The 20839-nt window shown below is 33.2% G+C and overlaps 1 protein-coding gene across 1 annotated transcript in view; it reads right to left on the bottom strand.

The window, feature by feature from the left end:
* Window positions 1-20839, bottom strand: part of LOC140443457 (uncharacterized) — a 212091-nt gene that overhangs the window by 108887 nt on the left and 82365 nt on the right. Inside the window, exon 4 of the mRNA XM_072534731.1 lies at window positions 3658-3732. Within this exon, the coding sequence (XP_072390832.1) occupies window positions 3658-3732 (75 nt within the window). The remainder of the gene's footprint in view (window positions 1-3657; window positions 3733-20839) is intronic.

Raw genomic sequence — 20839 nt, 5'->3', positions numbered from 1 at the left:
AAACTTCATATTATGTAAACTTTACTAACAAAAACGTTTAAAATAAATATTCCAATAACTATAAATAATCAAATTCCATATTCAAATACTTCAAAATATTTGGGTATTACTCTTTAATAAGCCCTAATAATGTTATTCAACATTATTTATGAGAGGGTGTATATTTCTTACCTACCTGTCGGCGAGAATCCAGAAGCTATCGACAAAGACAGCCTGTACTGACCGAGAGAGAGAGTAACATTTAGCAGAACTTTGAGATTTTTTAAAAAGTTTATAAAAAAATAGCTGCTTTGTGTTACACTTTATGTTAAAAATAAAAACAGATTCGGAAAGTGGGTCAAATTCTGTAGTGCCCTATTTCAAAAAAAAAAAATTACGTTTATTTTAACCAAAAATATTTGAAAAAAAAAATTGTTTAAACAATTTATTAATTTACAACCAAATAGTGCACTAGAACTTTTTAAGACCTTTCAGATAAAAAAAGAATCATCTCAATATCTGCCATAGTTTTTGCGTTATTTGATATAAACTTTTACATTGGAATTTAGCTATGCCCAGAATCGCGAGGAACGGCCTTAAAACCCGTGCATTTTTCGGCGAACTTTTTACTTTCATTTCAGATGAAGAATTTCACAGTTGAGATTAAATTACTTATTTCTAGCGATACTTCTAGCCGAATCTTTCCTGGAAAATCTTGGAAATTTTACAATTCTGTAAATCTGCCAGCAGCGCCTCGTGGGTCAACAAATATGGGGTCAATATTATAATATTAAAGGTTACTTGTATTAGAGTTGTGTTCCAACTTCTGGGTGGCCGACATCGTGTCCTTTTTTCTACTGGGATACAATTCCATATTTTTTTGACATCTAGTGTCATTCACTCGTTCTAAATGACCATAACCCATCCTTTTTTTATTTTCTATTGTTTCTATTATATTACCATCTACATTCATAATTCTTCTAACTTCGTCATTTCTGACAGAGTCTAACCTTGAGATCTCAGTGCTCCATCTGCAGTACTCCATTTCTAGAGGTAGTGATATCTGTTTTATAAATAGACTTTTTTGTTTTATTTTTTTCTTTATGGCACCAGGTAATGAACTTAATTGGCAAAAAATAGCACGCTTTCTTTGTTTAATTTTGTTTTCAACGTCTTGCTGACTATTTCCGTCAGATGGACTCCATTTCTAGAGAAAGTGATATCTGTTTTGAAAATTGAGTTTTTTGGTCGATTTCTTACTTTATGGTTCCAGAGGATTAAATTTAATTGGCAAATAGAAGGTTGTCTTTGTTCAAATTTTGGTTTTAATGACTTGTCTCTTTCTGTCAGATGTTAATGTTAGACCCAAGTATCTGAAGGATGAGCAATGCGCAACGTCAATTACCATATATTTGGTCTTATGTACATTTATTTTTAATCCTCCTTGGAGTTGTCAGTATCAGCAGCTATCAGTATTCGATCGTCCTCGATCAAGCGAGTATATTATATTGTGTCATTTCCCACCGTTATTACCGTTATTTCCATTTTGTTACATTTCCGTCGCCACATTTGTGGTTCTTTCAGGTAAATTTTAAACAATCATCATCATCATCACTGGCTCGACAACCCTTTTTGGGTCTTGGCCTGTTCTAGGATTCTTCTCCATTCCGATCTGTTTCGTGCTTTTTTTCTCCAGTTTTTTATTTTTAAGGTTGTTATATCATTTTCTATTCGTTCTAAGTATCTCAGTTTCGGTCTTCCTCTTGTTCTTTTTCCTACTGGCATCTGTTTGAATATTTTGTTTGGTATTTCGCCTTCTTCCATTCTTTCTACATGTCCTATCCAACGCAGCCGTCCTATTTTGATGAATGTTATAATATCCGGATCCTGGTATATTTTGATTTTGTATAGTTCAGAGTTGTATCGTTTTCGCCATATTCCGTTTTCTTTTGTGCCCTTATATATGTGTCGCAAGATTTTTCTTTCGAAGGTGGCTAACAACGTTTCCTCTCTTTTAGTAAGTGTCCAGGTTTCTGAGCCATATGTGAGTACCGGTCTTATTAGGGTTTTAAACAATAGTGGCGCTAATGAACAATCCAGTCTTAAACCTTTACTAACCCGAAAATATTCAGATGTCGTGTTGCCTACTATGACTGCGCTGGTACATCCTGAGTATAGGGCTTTTACAGATTTAATGTAACCTTAGGATACCACTTTTTTTTCATGCACAATCATAACTTATTTAATGTTACAGTATCGTAGGCTTTCTCAAGGTCGACAAAGGTTAAATCGACAGTTGACAGTTTTTCGATGCATTTTTCTATATTTTTAATGGTGAATAACCCCATATGAATAATAAGCGAACAGCTCTGAAACCGGTTTGTTCTTCTTAATTTTTAACTTATTATTCAATTCTTTATTTTAGTATTCGTCCATAAAGCCTTGCTACAAAACATACACTAATTGCCCTGTAATTTTTGCAGTTTCTCCTGCTCTCTTTCTTATAAATGCAAAATATGATGGCTCTATTTCATTCTTTAGCGGCTCGTCTTCGTTAAGGCATTTATTAAAAAGAACTGCAAGGATCTGCATTAATTTATCCGGAGCTGCTTTGCGCTATAGAATTTCCATTGTTTGATCCTAATCTTCAAAACCTACAGCATGAAATTTCGGTTTTGAGTTTTGGCAACAAATCTGAGACATTTGAAATATGCCTAAAAAACGCAGAATTTAAACTTTCACATTATGAACGATTTAAAACGTTTAAAACTTCTTCTTTTTAAATCTACGTTTCCAAAACGTTTCCAAACTGCATAACTTCATCTACAAATTCCACCCAATAACGCCTTCGTGGATGTCTTTCCGATGACATGTGATCGTTTGTACTTTAAAAGTCTAAATTCTGCGTTTTTAGGCATATTTCAAATGATTATAGTTGTTTACAAAACTCAAAATCGAATTTTAATGTTATAGTTATAAGTTTTGAAGATTAGGGTCTTACAATAAAAATTCCACTCCGACCAGTCAATGAAAGTGATAAATTTTATTGATCTCATGAGAATCGTAAAAAATGGCAAAAATCGCCTTTATAAAAAATTACTTCATTTGCGGCAAAATACACAAATTGTCTACGAAATCTACACTCTTCACTTTTAAAACGCATATTTTCTTTAAAACGATTTTTGTCGATAGGACACTCCTATTAAAAGATATAACAGATTTTATTTAAATTGACTTAACGCGCGTAACTGATATTCAAAATCGCCGGTCGCTTCATGCGTTGTTTCTGAGAGAACAGCTCCTTCTACACAAAAAGTGTTAATAAACATTTTTGTTCAAAATCATCTCAGCTACATTTATTTGAAACATTTTTTCTACGACGTACAGATTCGTCGTAAATCGATTTTTCCGTTCCCCTTACGATTGGGCATTTTAGGGGAAAGCCGGTGTTTTACATCTTTTTTGGGGTCCCCAAATAGACATTATCAGCAAAATTCAGCTTGTTCGTATATATTTTTTTTAATTTTCGTTGAATATTGAAAATATAATATAAAAAAATTATTAATACATTTCGTGAGAATTTAGAAAATCAGTTGTTTTAGGCTTTAATAACCAGTTACTTTTGTTTCCACCATATCCTCATACTGTAAATGTAAAAACATTTAGAATTAAACTTACCATCCGCAGAGCTTTATCTCTCTCCTTTTCTATAATTTCTTTTTGTTCTTCGCATTTTTCCTTCTCGGCTCTTATCTGTAAATAAAAATTCATATAAATGGTTATGCAGACACACCTTTAAGTATTATCATTTAATCACTCTTACATATCCAACACTAAGATTATTACCTAATCTTGTTATCAGATCGAAGTGTATTTTTGCAAACATTACATTATTAGTTTCAAGAATCTAACTTATCTAAAGAACATTGCAAAAGTAAATGTAGCAATAAAGTAGATAGTTTATAATTTGAAAGTATTTTATAGTGGCGATAATTTACCTGTACATTAAAAATATTTTTATTCTTTGTCGTTCGTTTTAAAACGACTACATGGGTCATAATGAGCAGAAAATTAATGAGTCATTTGATATAGTATTTATCAACTCTTATGGTAATATAACAAACTCTCATTGTATCACATTCATGTAATATATCAATATTACATGTAATATATCAATAATTTAGTTGGAAATAAACCAGGAATTCTAAAATAGAATCAATATTTAACGTTTCGGCTTTAAGATGGAATGTTAAAAAACCGTTTTTTTTTTTAATTACTAAACCAACTTTTTTATCTGTATTAGATCTTGGGTATATTGTTAAGACCCAGAAACAAAGCAGCAGTCGATGAAATGGGTGCATTCTGGATCCCCAAGGCCTAAGAAATTTCGTGTTCCAACATCTGCGAAAAGTCCTTGCCTCAGTTGTTTTTTGGATTGTGAAGGAGCAATCATGATTTTATGGATAAGCATAGAACAATAACTGTTAGCTAATTAACATTCACCATTACTGACCACTTTCATGATTTGCGCGTGGGAGTGAGATTTTGGCAATTTCTGCGATTGTTATAGTTGACCAATCAAAAAGATCATCAGGTTCTAAACGTCTTACGCCTGCCACATTCCTAGCTAGTTGATCAGCAATGCGGTTGCCTTTGTTCCCATTGTGTGCTTTCACCCATCTCAGGATGATGTTATTACCACCCGAAGCTTTAGATAGTGACTCATGGCACTCCACTGCTAACCCTGGTGTGACATGTGTTCTATTCAAAGCTAGTAGCGCTTGTCTGCTATCCATGCAGATTGTTATGGTTTTCCCGGCTATACCTTTTCAGGTTATCTCTAATATGGCTATGCAGATACCAGCTAGTTCTGTCTAAACTACGCTGACATTTTTGCCCATACCCCACTTTATTCATACCCCACGTTATTAGACCTGGGATCTGCAGGTATCTGCAGATACCTGCAGATCCCAGGTATCTGCATTCTGCATCACCTGCCTTCTGAGCCTTCTTCCATTTTGGAGCCATCGGTGTATATGCAATACGCCTGCCACGTTTGACTCCCTATGCTGTCTTGTTTCGATTTTGTAGGGTTTGTCGAAAACAAACTTAGGTTTAATTGAGTAGTAGCCTGTCTGTAGCAGGGCAGCGCATCAAGCTCTCCCCGCCAGAAACGACATCTCAATTATCCCAGTCCTACATCTTGGTGTGCACCCGCTGAGCCCAATCGCATCATTGCAACGCAAGAGAGTCACCTCTTTGACATGTATGTCTAGAGGCATGATGCCAATGAATAACTCAGCAGTTGTTGTTGTTTTCATGGCACCTGTTATAAGGCAAGCCATCCGCTGAATATGGTTAAGTTTGTTGATCGCTGTTGTCTGTAGAACTTTTGGTACCCAAGCAATAGCTCCGTAAGATTGGCCCAATGACAGTAGTATAGATCCAAGCGATCACTCTAGACGAAAGGTCTCAGGTGAGGTCGACAGTGCTCATAGGAAATATATGCTCTTTTAGCTCTACCATCTAAAAGGAAGTTTCATGTTACTTAACTTCCTGTCAAGGGTAATACCAAGGTATTTCACCTCTTCAGAAAAGTTTAGACTGCAGTTTAGAATCCTTGGGGGTATTAAGCCCGTCATCCTTCTTTTTCTGGCTTCTGGACCATCTCTGTCTTCGTATATGATACTTCTTTCTACGATAACCTACTTATTTTAGAAATAAGAAAATAAAGACAAAAATAAAATACAAACTTTACGTTCACTGATTTCGCTAATCCCTTGACACATCCACTGGCTGCTTTAACAGATTTACCCATTTTATAGACAAATTTCTGAAAGACATTATTAACCACATTTGCATAAATTTCCCGTCATACTTCTGAAATGAATCTCTTCAAATTATTAACATCTTGCAATGGTTCTTGATGGCAAACTTTTTGTTTTAAACAGCCCAAAACAAATAATACCGACAACTCTAGAAATTTTTTATCAATATTGATCTTCTTACTTGGATTCATAAACTTTTGTTTATGAATCCAACAGCGTAAAACTCGCACCTTACATTTAATTTGCTGCGGCATGAGGTGCCGCTCTGTGGGAATCAAATAGGTACATTGACGTTCTTTAAGATTTCACGGTAATTTTAAAAAATTATAAATTATGACCGGCAGTCATAAATTGGTGAAAACTACGATCCAATTAATTTGTTTTTGAAAATAACATACTGCATGTTTGATTTAATCAAATATTGGTTGCGAGTCTATATTTTAAATTGGAATTTTCCTCGGATCAACAGCAACAATGTTGTGACGAAACATTTACATTTGAAAAAAATTTTATCTCATCGGGAAATACACACCGGCAAATTTAAAGGTATGGAGCTATTTTTTATATAATGAAAGGAGTATATTTCATTAAATTTTATGATTATATTGGATAGACTAAGATTGCCATGAAGTTCGGTAATATTATTATTGTTTTCTTTGTACATTTTAAAGTTAATTCATGTGAAACTTGAAGTTATCGCATAAATATAAGACGTTGTGATGGATTCGACCGTTACTGGATGGAAATTCATTTTATATAACAATAAAACACTGAAAACTTTGTTTTCAAAACTTCCACAAAATTTATTATAAATTCTTATCACTATAGCTGTTTCGACAGAGTGCCTTTCTTAAGTAATCTATTTATGGTGTGTGTTTACACTTTATAGTCTTTAACGAAATAGCTTAAGGAGGGGAGAACTGTTTGTCTAAGTTAGTCATTCAGAATTATGTCTGTGTTTTTTAATTTGTTAATTTCCATAGATTCTAATAAAGATAGCTTAAGGCCTTTATTTTGGATGTGAAGAAATTCGTCATTAAAAGAATGATTATGATCTAGAAGGTGAAGTGAGTATGTAGAATCTGTTTTTCTATTATTGAAAGCCCTTTTATGTTCCGATATACGTTTATTAAAAGTTCTCCATTTTGACCGATGTAAGTTTTTGGGCAGTCGCCACATTTAAGTTTGTATACACAACTGTGTAAGTGCTTTTTATTTTGGCTCTTGTTGTTTTTAATATATTTGCCTAAGTTGTTGTTTCTTCTAAAAGCTGGTGTTATTCCTTTCTTTTTTATGTGTTTGGCTATTTTTGTTGATATTTCTCAGACATAATTCTGAATGACCAACTTGAGATAAACAGTTCTCTCCTCCTCAACCTATTTCGTTAAAGACTATAAAGTGTAAACACATATTAAAAATAGATCACTTGAGAAAGGCACTCTGCCGAAACAGCTGTAGTGATAAGAATTTATAATAAATTTTGTGGAAGTTTTGAAAACAAAGTTTTCAGTGTTTTACGGTTTTATAAGAAGTTGTGTTAATTTTAAAACATATTTTTTTCTATTCATTCAATTTCGTAGAATTTTCTTCGGTAAACGTTTAAGTTTTTTTCATTTTGTTTAATGTTACCATCTTGATCGTAAAATAGTCAATAATGGGTGTTTTACCATCATATTACTAATAATGTAGCGATAATCAAAGGTAATCGATTTTATAGTGATATTGACTACACGTTTGGTGAAGCAAAACCGACAATACATTGTAATGTTCGAAAGAAACTAGTGAATATAGCGTCAAATAGCAGTTAGAAGAAGAAACGAAGTCAAAGAAGTTAGTGCAACCAGATTAAGTAAGTATACAATTAGAAGAAGACGTAATGAAGCTGGTTTGAAGTTATACAGGCCAAGAAATCCGAAAATTTTTAACACGTCATCGATTAACATAACTTCAGATTATACTTTAGATAATACGTCATCGGTTAGCATGCTTAGCCATTGCTAAAGATCGGGTTTGTTTATGAAGGAGAGCCGCAATTACGTAAACTCAATCGTGAAAGGGAAAGACTATAACGGAGCCCAAGAGAACAAAATAAATAGTTTAATTTTACTCCTACAGTTTGTTTCAGGGAAGACTTAATTATGATGTGGGAGGTCATAGGTTTAGGGGTAGGCACAGAGTTTGTAGTGATTGCTGGCCAAACTTTAACTACTAATCGGTACATTGCTAACATTCTGCAAGAGCATGTGACACCTTTCGGCTCATGAAAATGTCCTATTCGTGCAAGACAATGATCGCCCGCACATGTCGCTTTATGTAACTAACTGTTTAAACTAAGTGCAAATACCAGCCATTAATTAGCCTACATTTTCACCGGACTTTAAACAGATTGAACATGTCGGGAACATGCTAGTGAGAAGAATAAGGTCAAAAATTTCGGTATCCAAAACAGTGATATAACGGACAACTGCTCTAATTAAAATGTTGATGGTCTGCCTCAAGAAATGATTGACATCATCAGAAGTATGAGAAGGCGGATAGCTGCAATCATAAGGACTCGTTAGGGACACATACGGTTTTGAAAAACCCATCATTGTAATTTGAGCAAAAATACACTATTTTTGCTTTTACATTTTTTGTATTTAGTAAGCTTCAAAAATGCACAAAACAAAAATACATAATATACCAAAAGTAATGGTTAACAAATGAAATTCAAGAAAAATATGACAAAAAGTAAGATATTGTAGATCAATTTAGCGTACCAAATATGAAAATGGTAGTAATGCTCTTGATGTAATAACATTTTTTTAAAGATCAGTTTCGTCTGCGTGAAAGGATGATCAGATTCCAATTATTATAATCTTAAGTGATCTATAAAAATTTCTAATCACGACAGAAATATTGCAAAATTACAGATTTTCTGAATATGGTGCAATGATGATATATACTATTTACTATCTTTAATGGGAATTTACCAAAATTTCAGTTTAAAATACGTTTATTTTTACGTTGTGATTTTCACTTCGGAAAGAATATGTTCAAATATAAAATATTAGTATAAAATAGGTATTTTAGGAACGATTTCCGACGTGGAAATCTTAAATCTTGTATATGGATACTCGACTAGTACTCTTCCAAGAATATATGCTCAACCACGCAATGTGTTCAATCATGACCGGAGTTGAGGAAGCTATCATTTATAGAATTCTTAAACAAAAGTAACGAACTATTACAGAAGCACCAAAAACAATTGTAAAACAAACAATTCGAAGAAAAGTGTATTCATGTAATTATTAAAATTAGTTAACTACTTTGAAAAACCTTTGACAGACAATAATAGTAACGAAACTCTGTTGAACATAACAAGAGGGCAATTGTGGAAAATTTTATTTGGAAATAAATTAAAACTTTATTTGGGAAAAGCTCGATAGAAGACCTGTGCTTATAGAGAAATAGGTAATATTTTGCTGCAGCACGGGATAATTAAACACCTTACCGCATAGTGGGTCATATATGACACAATACTTAGTTTTATACCTAACCGTTAAAGATTAAATCTTATTATAAAGTATTTATGCATGACATGTCCATATAGAGCACATATTTCGTATAACCGGTAATAAAGCGCAATCTTAATGCAGCAAAGTGAACTTTTATGAAAAGTTGCAAATGGCCGCGGTCTGACAGCTGTTCATAAGAATTGTGCAATTTGATATTTAATTGTCGAGTTTCTACTGAATATTTTTGTACAAAAAAAAATAGAGACATCATGGATAGACCTTCAAGAAAGAATTTCTGTAAGTAATTTCACGTATTTCTTTATGTTTTGGTATTTTTTGATCAAAAATATGCTTGTATCATACATGCCACAATATGCACTGTCGTGCAAAACTATCTTTCATATATCGCACAATATGCGTTCTGAACTAGGTATTATTTTTTTTTATTTTATATAATGAATCCAAAAAAGTTTTATGGTGAAACTCTTGTGGTAGTGGACATATCAGATGATAGTGAAAACGAAGGGCTATCAGATGATGATATTTCCCCTATTATATTAGCCCCAGAGTCAGACTATGAAGATGGTATAACAGATAGTAATGAATCAGATAATATTATCCCAGAAACGGATTTAGAAAACAGTTCGGATAGCGAAGATGATATTTCTTTGGACGAATTACGATGTAATCTAATAAAGAATAGAAATAAAAATCATCCAAATTGGAAAGAAGGAAATTTGGTAACATCAGATGATGATATAAGATATACAGATATATTTTATCAAACTATATTATATATTCACTGAAAAAAAGACCTCAAAAATCTTTAAAAATTTCTGAAAATGAGCTAGAACAGTCCTTAGGAACCTGTATTTATATGTCAATAGAGCAATTGCCAGATGCTAGAAGTTATTGGAACTCCAGCCTGAATCATCGATTGATCTCAGATGTTATGTCATGTAACAGATGGGAAGAAATAAAACGTTTTTTACATTTTGCGAACAATAACGATGCTATTGCTGCCGGTAATCCTGGTTACAATAAACTTTTTAAACTCCGATCGCTACTAAATCAACTAAGGAATCAGTTACTCAAAGTTCATTGAAAGAGCAATTTTTAGCCATAGATGAGGCAGATAATTCCAACAAAGTTCATCTATAAAACAATATAATCCGCAAAAACCCCACAAATGGGAATATAATGCGTTTGTTCTTAGTGGTGTCAGCGGATTTTCCTACGATTATGAAATGTTTGTATGAAGCCAAACTAATGTTGTACCCGATGGTTTTCCTGATATAAGGGTAAGTTCAAATGTGGTTGTTCGGCTAACACAAACAGTACCAAGACTTATAAATCACAAAATATTCTTTGGTAATTGGTTCAACAGCGTCCCATTGCAAATTTATCTAACAAAACAGGGCATTTTACCACTAGGGACAGTTAGAATAAACAGAGTGCCAAACAGTAATATGCTAAAAGAAGATGAATTAAAAGAGAACGGCCGAGGAGCTATGGTAAAGAAAGTCGCCACAATTGATGGTAAAAAATATCTGTTGTTACATGGTATGACAACAAATTAGTAAACATTTTATCAACATATGCTGGGGGAGAATATTGGGATATTATAGGATCAAACTCAGTTCCAAAAAAAGTACATGCGTATATTTTTCCATATTATTGATTTGATGACTGTCAGTGCGTGGATTCTTTGGAGAAGAAGTGACAGTGAGCATAATAATTTAGCTCTGGCAGATTTCAAAAGGGCAGTAGCAGAGTGTTTATGCAAAGTTAATAAAGCTGGTTTTATAAAAAGGGGTAATCGTTAATAAAGCTGATTTTATAAAAAGGGGTAATCCGTGTGGAGCCATAGAAAATTTACAAAACAAGAAAAAAAGGGGTCCAGCAACCGATATTCCAATGCAAGATGTACTAACAGATAGATATGGCCATCTTCCATTATTGTGTAGTGAAAGGCAAAGATGCAAATATTCCTGTGATTCAAAAAGCTTCATAAAATGCGAGAAGTGTAATGTTTTCCTTTGTTTAAACAAAGATAGAAATTTTTTTTACAACTTTCACACTGAATAATTATTATAATCAGAAAGTAATAAACGCCATTTTTTTTATTAATTTTACTTGTTGAATCTTGTTTTAATGCATAATGTGCCATATATTATGACACAAAAAAAATTCAAAAAACTAACCAAGTAGGATTGTTTTTATATTTTTACCGTAATCTTGAAGTCAAGTTTGTAATCATAGATTTTTTTATACAAAATAAAAAAATCATGCAGTAAAGGGTTAAGGGAAATTCTAAAACTGAACAGAGAGGGCACTAATTTCTGTATCTGGATAAAACATGGATTAATGAAGGACATTTGGTAAGCAAAGTTTGGCAGAACAAACAGGTTACAAATGCTAGTCAGGCGTTTCCTAAAGTATTGTCTTCTGCGAAAGAAGGTATCGATATTTATAATTTTTCTGCTTTGAACCGTTTTCTATAAAGACCATTGTAATCTTCTGCCACAAAAACTGTACTATCATGCATCTTCAAATTAAGTATAATTAAATAGTATTTATTGAGACAAAAAGACCAGAATGTTCAAGGGAATTTTTTTTTATTTTTTCTCCATAATATAAAATAATTTCCAATAAAATAAATATATCTATTAATAAAAGATAAGTAATTAATCATTGGCCCATTTTTCAAATTCATATACAATAAACTTTCTTATTCTCTCTTATTTTCATTCACATCTCAAATTTATTTATTAAATGAGTTATAAAATTTTATATTGTACTAGTAAAACAGTTATACATGAATATTAAAATTATTAATAGGTAATTAAATATGGGAAAATTTCTAAAGTTATTTTCAATGGTAGTTTTTGAGTGTTTAAATAAATTTAAACTGGTTTCCAAACTGACCCATTAAATGACTACACTATTTAAGTAAAAAATGTTATGCATTATTATTTCCAAAAATAAGCAAACCTAACGTATTTGTGTCTTGTGAGTAAAATTATTATAGCACTTTAAATCACTTATACACAGTACCAAAACAAAGTAACAAAACTTTATTCAAGAATGTACTACATATCTTTACGAATCTTTAACCATTAAACTTGAATCGAAAAGGCAACAAATAAATACTTTATCAATTTACGCATCTAAGGACAATAGGAACAGCGAAAAATATGGGTTGCTGCAATTAATTCTACAAGGAAAAATAGATGGAAAACGAGGGCCAGGAAGGCGAATGATTTCCTGGTTGAAAAATCTACGTACGTGATTCAACACAAAACCACAAATCTTTTCAGAGCAGCAGTTTGCAAAATACAGATTGTCATGATGGTCGCCTATATCCAAAACGAATAGGCACTACGGGAAGAAGAAGGACAATAAACTAAGAATTAAACGGTAGGTGTTCTCCAATCATCATGAAAAATTAGGTAAAGACACAATCAATATATAATAGACAGAGATGACTTATCGTCAATATTTGTGCATTCTTGGAACTGTTTATCACCAACACCTATTTTGACCTAAAAGCTTAATACAACACTATATTTACTAATACAAGAAATCACAAAAATACTTGACTAAAAACATTTGCATATGCTGACATAGACATAGAAAGATTACAATTTGATATGAATTCGAGGGTACATCACACTAATAATTTCACTCAAAATATGAATATTTGCCTACAAGTTAGAGGCTAAGTACGTTAACTGTCAACTTGGTTGCCACAGCGCTAATTGATAAAAATTCACAGGTTAACATAATAATTTCTTAATTTACAAAGTTTTTTTGAAATCCGATATACGTCGATTTATATGTTTACATTTGCATTAAATTTTGATTCTTCTTTTTTATGTGCAGGCTTCTACCGAAGGTTGGCAACCATCTAACGATAAGTTTCTCTGATTTGTGCTGCATGTATTATGTTTGTAGCTTCTGGTATTTGGAACCATTGTTTTAAGTTTATCAGCCAGGATTTTTTCTTTCTGTTCAAACCTCTTTATCTTGTCTTTCAAATTCAAAGTTGGATATGGCAATTTTGCAAGATTGAACGGCAATTTTAGTATTTGAAACTAAAAGGATTAAATGAAATTAAGTATCCGTGAACGGGAATGGAAAACCACTAAGGCGCCTATCCCTACTTCTTCTATCCAATATCATTATGGATGAAACAATAAGAAATTTGCGTAAAATGACAAGATATGCGAAAGTGGTAGAGTATCAGACGAAAATTTTAAGAAGACATTTTAAGAAGACAGAAAATTTTTAGAATAGCTGCGAAGACATCCCTAGAGAGAGTATAAATCATACAAGCTCGAAAACATTAACAACTGGTCATTAAAAATAAAAAAGGTGTAATTAAACGGAGTAACAAAATGTAAGAAGTAGGAGTGATGAGTGTTGCGATGATCTAATCGCGGAATGAGTGGGTGTATGAAGATAAAACAGACAATTTGACTAATAGAAAAGGAGAAAATAAAGAATTTATGTCGGCTAAAGGTCTTTTACACTTTGAACAAGATTATTTTCAATTCGTATTTCCTCGTTAATTATGCCTTTCCTTCCACCTCAGATTCTATCAACTGCAGATAGATCCACTGCAGATCATACCACCTTTCAGAAATTTTACTATTCTTTTAAGACAATCTTACGAAATATTTAACGTTTACTTCTAATCTGTTTAATTTTATGCTAATATTAATTTTCTTCTGCTTAAAATTTGTTTATTACGAGTAAAAAATTGTAACTACTTTACAGAAATTAAACCCTAATTTATATATACTCGCAATTTTTCATTGCAATCAGAAGTTGCATTTATTAATATTTTTACTTTCACCATATAGCTATGGCGAGAAAGAAAACAAATGAAACATTATGCAGGCATATGGACACAAGGATTTGTATCAGGATAGTTACGAAGAAGAAATTTCCTAGTACCGTCTCGACTACCAAACTGGTAAAGTGTAAGGATTTCCTTAATAAACTAACATGAAATAATATCTCGTGTCTCGAATATGGGTGTTGAAACAAGGAGTCCAATGGAATGAAGTAACAGACTCGCTGATAAAAGCAAGGCACAAGATATGATATTCAAAAGTGAATAGAAAAAAGGGCCACAATCACAAAATGGACAGCTCTAAAGGATCAAACACTTACGAAGAAAGTAATTGGCAATATTGACAGGAGGATTTGGCCTAATGGATCCTATCAGAGGAGAGCTAAAACGGCCAACTGAAGAAACACCTCCTCAACGTAGGTAGGGTAAACTATAGTGCAATAAATGCAAAATGGGAAAGGAAACTGTCATATATGCACTTTGTGAATGAAATTATTATTCACGAGTTGGTCTATACCGCTCATCCGCAGAGATCTTTCGCGCAGCAGTTTCCAAAACTACAATTGCCATTTGGATCGCCAACCTTCGAAAGGAGACGGCGCAATGAGAAAAAGAAGGTCTATACCGGTAAAAGAAGAACGCGACAATGAGAAATAGGAAAACTCCCTGTAAGAAAGTTGCTGAGTCATGTCGGCAGCACATGACTTATTGCTGAATAAAGGGGAAGAAAAAGAGATGTCAAAATTAACTATTTTTTACATGGTGACTTGGTAAATCCGAGCATTTATTTGTCATAATAATGTGCAATAATTGTGTTAATATATTCACCAGATTTTTTTTCAATGTAATATAGAAACCAAATAATTTAAATAATTATTATGAATCATATGATCATTAATATATTATAAATGTATTTATTAAATAATTTAAGTTATATGTTAAGTCAGTTGCAAGTCGAGTCAAGTCGAGGCCTACAAATGATTCTAAACTATGTAAAATTGATATTTGAAATCACCCATAACTTAAAGCTATATTTAAAAAGGCCTAGTTTTAATAACAATATGCATCATGTCTCATAAATATACAAAGTGTGTCACGAGAAATTTTCATTAATAACTTTTCAGGAGTGAGTTCGTAGTAAAGGTGCGTCAGAGGTTGCATGTTATATCTTTATTTAGAATAGTAGAACCGTAACAGCCCTAAATATTTCCGCCGAAGAATTAGGATAACGTAAAAACTGATTTTTTGTTTTTTATGAACATTTACAATATATAAAATATTTTTACGAAAAATAGGAGTTGAAACGACACGGAGCACACAAGATATATCCAGAGGATGTTGAAGAAGGTACTGAGAAGACACTTTTGTTGTGCCATTCCTCAAGAAGATTGTAAACTCCTTTAACGCTGGCCTGGAGGGCTCATTTGTGTTACTCCCTTATATTTTGCATCAATGACGTTTCTCTATGACCTAAATTCCTAAGTTCTTCAATTTCATCTTGCATTATATTATGAAGTATTGTAAATTTTTGTCTCCTTATAAGGTTTCTCAATAATTCAGGCTTTCTTCTTTTTCTAATCGACATACCTTTCGGATTTAATAATGTATTGTATACAGAAATTTCACGAGGAGCTTATACTATCTAATATCGGAAACTACTTAGACCTTATTTATGCAAAATTGGTTTATGGGTATTACAAATTATGACGAGATTAAAGAAAATATTTTGACAGATAACATTTCCGATTACAGCGGAAATAAACAACAACTTTGGTATTTGAAATGAAACACTATGCATATTATTGCGTTTTTAGATTCTACGTCAAATTCTAGACAAAATTCATATTTTTGAGTTTTTGATAAAATTTTCAAAGTTAATAGCTCATCATTTTACTAACATCATGTCTTGAAAACCATTGTACACAAGGAGTAGGTCGAGTTAGGTAACGTTCTTTCAAGAATTTACATCGAAATCGAATTTCTAAATATAGAATGTTCACAAATGATACGCCATTTCTTTAAACTTCAAACCACAGTAAGTCAATAATTCTAAATGAAACACCCTGTATTTTATAATTTTAATAAAAATAGAAGAAAATATGGTACCTTTGACATTAAATGACAATTATCTCCAAAAGAATTAACTCAACAGTGCCTGGATTAATTGCGGGGTGGATTGAGTAGCTCTGCGGTTACCACGGCCGGTCCCAAGCACGAATAAAATGTGAAGGGTGATTGGCAAGGTTAGCAACCTACCAATCGTCGAAACGAATATTGCTCACAGAAACAATGTACAGCCTTGGAACAGGATTGATACTATGAAGATGAACACGGCAAGAAATAAGGACAAGCGAAAAATATCCAACCCCCAGATGAGAATTGCTACATGAAATATCAGGTCGCTCAACTCAAGGGACCAAGAAATAATCCAAGTGCTGAAAGATATTCAACTAGACATTTGCTCTATGCAGGGACAAAAAGGAAAGGAAAAGGACAATCAAAATTAGGTAAATACATACTAATCTACAGTGGAGTAGCAAAAGAAAACAGGGCAAAAGAAGGTGTAGCCTTCTTAATACACCAAAGATACCAAAACCACATCAAAGTCACATCATCACATTGTAACAGCAAAAATAAGACTGGAGAAGGAAGACCTGAACATCATCGGAGGATGATAATATTAGGGGATTTTAACGCTCGAATGGTCAATCAAGTAAGTCGGAACTAAGCAAAAACATAATGAGAATGTTAAAAACGAAAATCAAGGACTGATAATAAACATTTGCACGAATAACGAACTTAGAATACACATTTTTTTACCACAAAGACAAACACAAATATACATTCAATACCACGCGTGGACAAAGATCTATGATAGATTACGTCATAACAAACAGAGATATACAGCCATCAAAAATAATAGACGTAAGATGCCTTAACTCAGGTAGCGACCATAAACTAGTATTATGTAAAATAAGAATCATCATGAACTACTTCACACCCAAGAGAGCGGCGCCAACATAAACAGAAATCAGAGTCGAAGAACTAAATACGGAAACCACGGAATACTTACACAGAAAAAGAATATCACAGAAGATTGCTGGGAATGAAATATTAGAAAACGATAAAATCAAGGAAAGCTGGGAAAAACTCAAAAATGACATAACTAACGCAACAACACAATCACTTGGAGAGAGAAAAGTAACCAACACTAACATATCAAAAACGAAAACCCCATGGTTTAGAGATGAAGTGAAGACAAAATGTAAAGAAAAAAACGAAAGATTTTTTACAATATAAAACACAACAAACACAACAGACATACCATACAACCATTATAAACGAATCGGAAATGAAACGAATACTTAAGTTAGACAAATAAAAAGGGAACACTGGCAGACTTTCTCAAAACAGATGAAACACGACTTCTACGGAACACACAAAGAAATATGAAGAATGATCAGAGGACAAAGAAAAGAAATGAACAAATAAATACAAATGAAACACATTCAGAAGGAAACATGGGTAGACTACTTTCGATCTCTATTTGCTAAAGGTAACGATAATGATGACGGATGAAATCCTTGATATGATGGAAGAAAGAAGACAACACAAATGCAAAAATCAAGTGAAGTATCAAGAAACAAGTCACAATATAAAAACAAAGATAAAGGAAGCGAAGGAACGCTGGCTGAAGGAGAAATGCGATGAAATAGAAGAGTGCGACAGAAGATATGACTACCACAACATGCACAAAAAGATCAAAGAATTAACAACTAAAAAGAAAACCAATAATCCCCACCCGACACTAATAGACGCAGACGGTAACCTTATATCAGACGACTTGAAGCTCATTGATACATGGAAAGATTACGTAGAACGACTTTTTAACGATGAACGCAGAGCGACAGTGGACCAAGATGACGACATGACTGGAACCGAAATACTAAGGTCTGAAGTGGAAAAAGCCATTTCATCGCTAAAAAACGACAAAACACCAGGTCCCGACAACATACAGGGCGAGATCATAAAACTCCTATGCGAAACGGATGACCACTTCCTCGATTTTCTGACAGGCCTTTTTAACACCTTTTACGACAAAGGGGAGATTCCGGAGGAATGGCTTCGATCGGCCTTTGTAGCCATACCTAAAACACCAAGTGCAAAAATCTGTGATCAACACCGCTTAATAAGCTTGATAAATCACATTACCAAAGTTTTCACCAAAATCATACACAATAGAATATATAACAAATGCGAAGCAAATATATCGGAGTCACAGTTCGGATTCTGAAGCGCATTGGGCACAAGAGAGGCGATCTTCAGTCTGCAAGTTTTAATTCAAAGATGCAGAGACATGCACAAGGACGTCCACTTGTGCTTCATCGACTTCTAAAAGGCGTTTAACAAGGTCAAACATGATAAACTCATGTAAATGCTCAGGAAGATGCATATTGATGGCTGCATGAATGACTGCAACGAGCTTCAAAGACTCAGCAAAGCATACACACAGCAAGTCAAGAATATGGTTTAGAACTCAATACAACCAAAACTAAATGCATGCTCATCAGCAAAACACAACAACCTCCGATGCAATTGACATTAAACAACCGAAAAATAGAACAAGTGGAGACATACACATACCTTGGAACCACAGTCAACACAAAATGGGACCAGTCAACAGAAATAAGATCACGAATTGAAAAAGCGCGAAATGCGTTCAACAATATGAAAAAGTGGTTCACAAGCAAAATCTCAATGGAACTAAAATTAAGACTGGTCAAGTGTTATGTCTTCCCGGTCTTGTTCTATGGAGCAGAGGCATGGACCACAACGGAAGCCATCCTGAAGAAACTAGAATCCTTTGAGCTGTGGATATATCGCCGTATTCTTCGGATATCCTGGACAAACCACATCACTAGCGTGGAAGTAATGCAGAGAATAGGCAAAAGCAAAGAAATAATCTTCACCGTAAAGAAACGGAAGCTTGAGTACTTCGGACATGTCATGAGGCATACTAAGTACCGGCTGCTACAGTTAATAGTCCAAGGAAGAATCGACAGTAGGAGGGGACCGGGAAGAAGACGACACTCATGGATGCATAACCTGCGACAATGGTTCGGACTAACATCTACCGAACTGTTCAGAGGTGCCGTAAACAAAGTCAAAATAGCCTTGTTAATAGCCAACGTCCGAAACGGATAGGGCAAAGGAAGAAGAAGAATGAACAACCAACACCATAGGTAACAACAAGCTAAAAAATAAATTGAGGAGGAAGAGGTAAAGGAAGCATTAAGGAAATTAAAAAATAGAAAATCACCAGGAGAGGACAGAATACCGAACGATCTCCTAAAGTACGGAGGAGCAGATCTGACCCAACAACTACTAAAACGAATACAAAAAATAATGAAACAAAACAAAATTGTGTGATTGTTGTGATTTCTTTTGGGAAGTAGCAAGTGTCGGGTTAATTCTGCGTACAATTATAAAATATCGCAAAGTTTGAACGTGAAGTAAATATTTGTTCAACAATGCAAAAAATGTTTTTCTTACCATAAATTATCAAATCAGTATTAAATTTGTATTTATATTTTAACAAAATATTTTTCGGAATAAGTATTTTGTTTACTCGTCTTATTTTTTAAAATATTTTGCTAGCATGTTGTTACATAGTAAGTAATCATTGAAAATAATTTTATTTTTTTCAATTGGCTAAATGCCTAAGGAAATTTTTAGATAAATTTTTTTCATCTTAAAAATAGGCGAGTAGAACGTGACATTGAGTATTTCAAGTTTTGTAAAAAGAGTTTATAAATGTATGACCTAGTTAAAAAGTCAGATAATTATAACTTTAAATGTAATACGGACTAACAATCAAAAAAAAAATAAGCAAGGACTGAATACTTAACAGTTTAGACAGATCTGCGAGGATATTTAGATTGTAGAAGATCAAAGGACTAATAAAAATATTAGTGATTTTTAATCACTAACAGAAAAATTCACCCAATGCAGACCTTAGACATTCGAACTTTAAAATCAGCAGATGCATTTAGTGAACACAAACCGCCAAACGATTTGGCCTACGGACCGATCTCTTAACAATTGCTAATAATATCAAAGTTATACGAAGAAATACTACTGAAAAGATTGAAACCAATTACATAAGACAAAAACTAATTCAAAGACATTAATTGGTCTTCATAGCCCAATGTGAGTCATTCCATCATAAAACAAGGGTAAAGAATAACCGATATGATTAAAAAAATATTGTGAGAAAGAAAGTATGTTGCTATTATACCTAGATGTAGGCCAGGCTTTTAATTAAGTCTGACGCAAAGGACTTTTGTATAAATTACAGAAGCTGTTGCCAAGAACTATTTTGAACTAATGAATCTTATGTCTCAAATAGTCTTACTGAGTTACTGATAGTGGAACCACTGAGCAGCGTCTTGGGTCCAGTTCTCTCCTTAATATACTGCTGGGATATACCTGAATTAAAAAATCACACGTAGCTACCTTCACAGAATACACTGTTCCCTTCGCTGTAGAGGAAGACAATCAAAAGACAGCAACTAAACTTTAAATTAGTTTAAACTAAATTAAATAAAGAGTTCTGAAGCTATTTTCTTGTGGCATTTTAAAGTAAGTACTATTTAGTGGCTTCACAAGGAAAA

Source organism: Diabrotica undecimpunctata, chromosome 6 (genome assembly GCF_040954645.1).
Source record: "Diabrotica undecimpunctata isolate CICGRU chromosome 6, icDiaUnde3, whole genome shotgun sequence".
In the NCBI taxonomy this organism is placed as follows: domain Eukaryota; kingdom Metazoa; phylum Arthropoda; class Insecta; order Coleoptera; family Chrysomelidae; genus Diabrotica; species Diabrotica undecimpunctata.
This window is presented reverse-complemented; position numbering and strand designations above follow the sequence as displayed.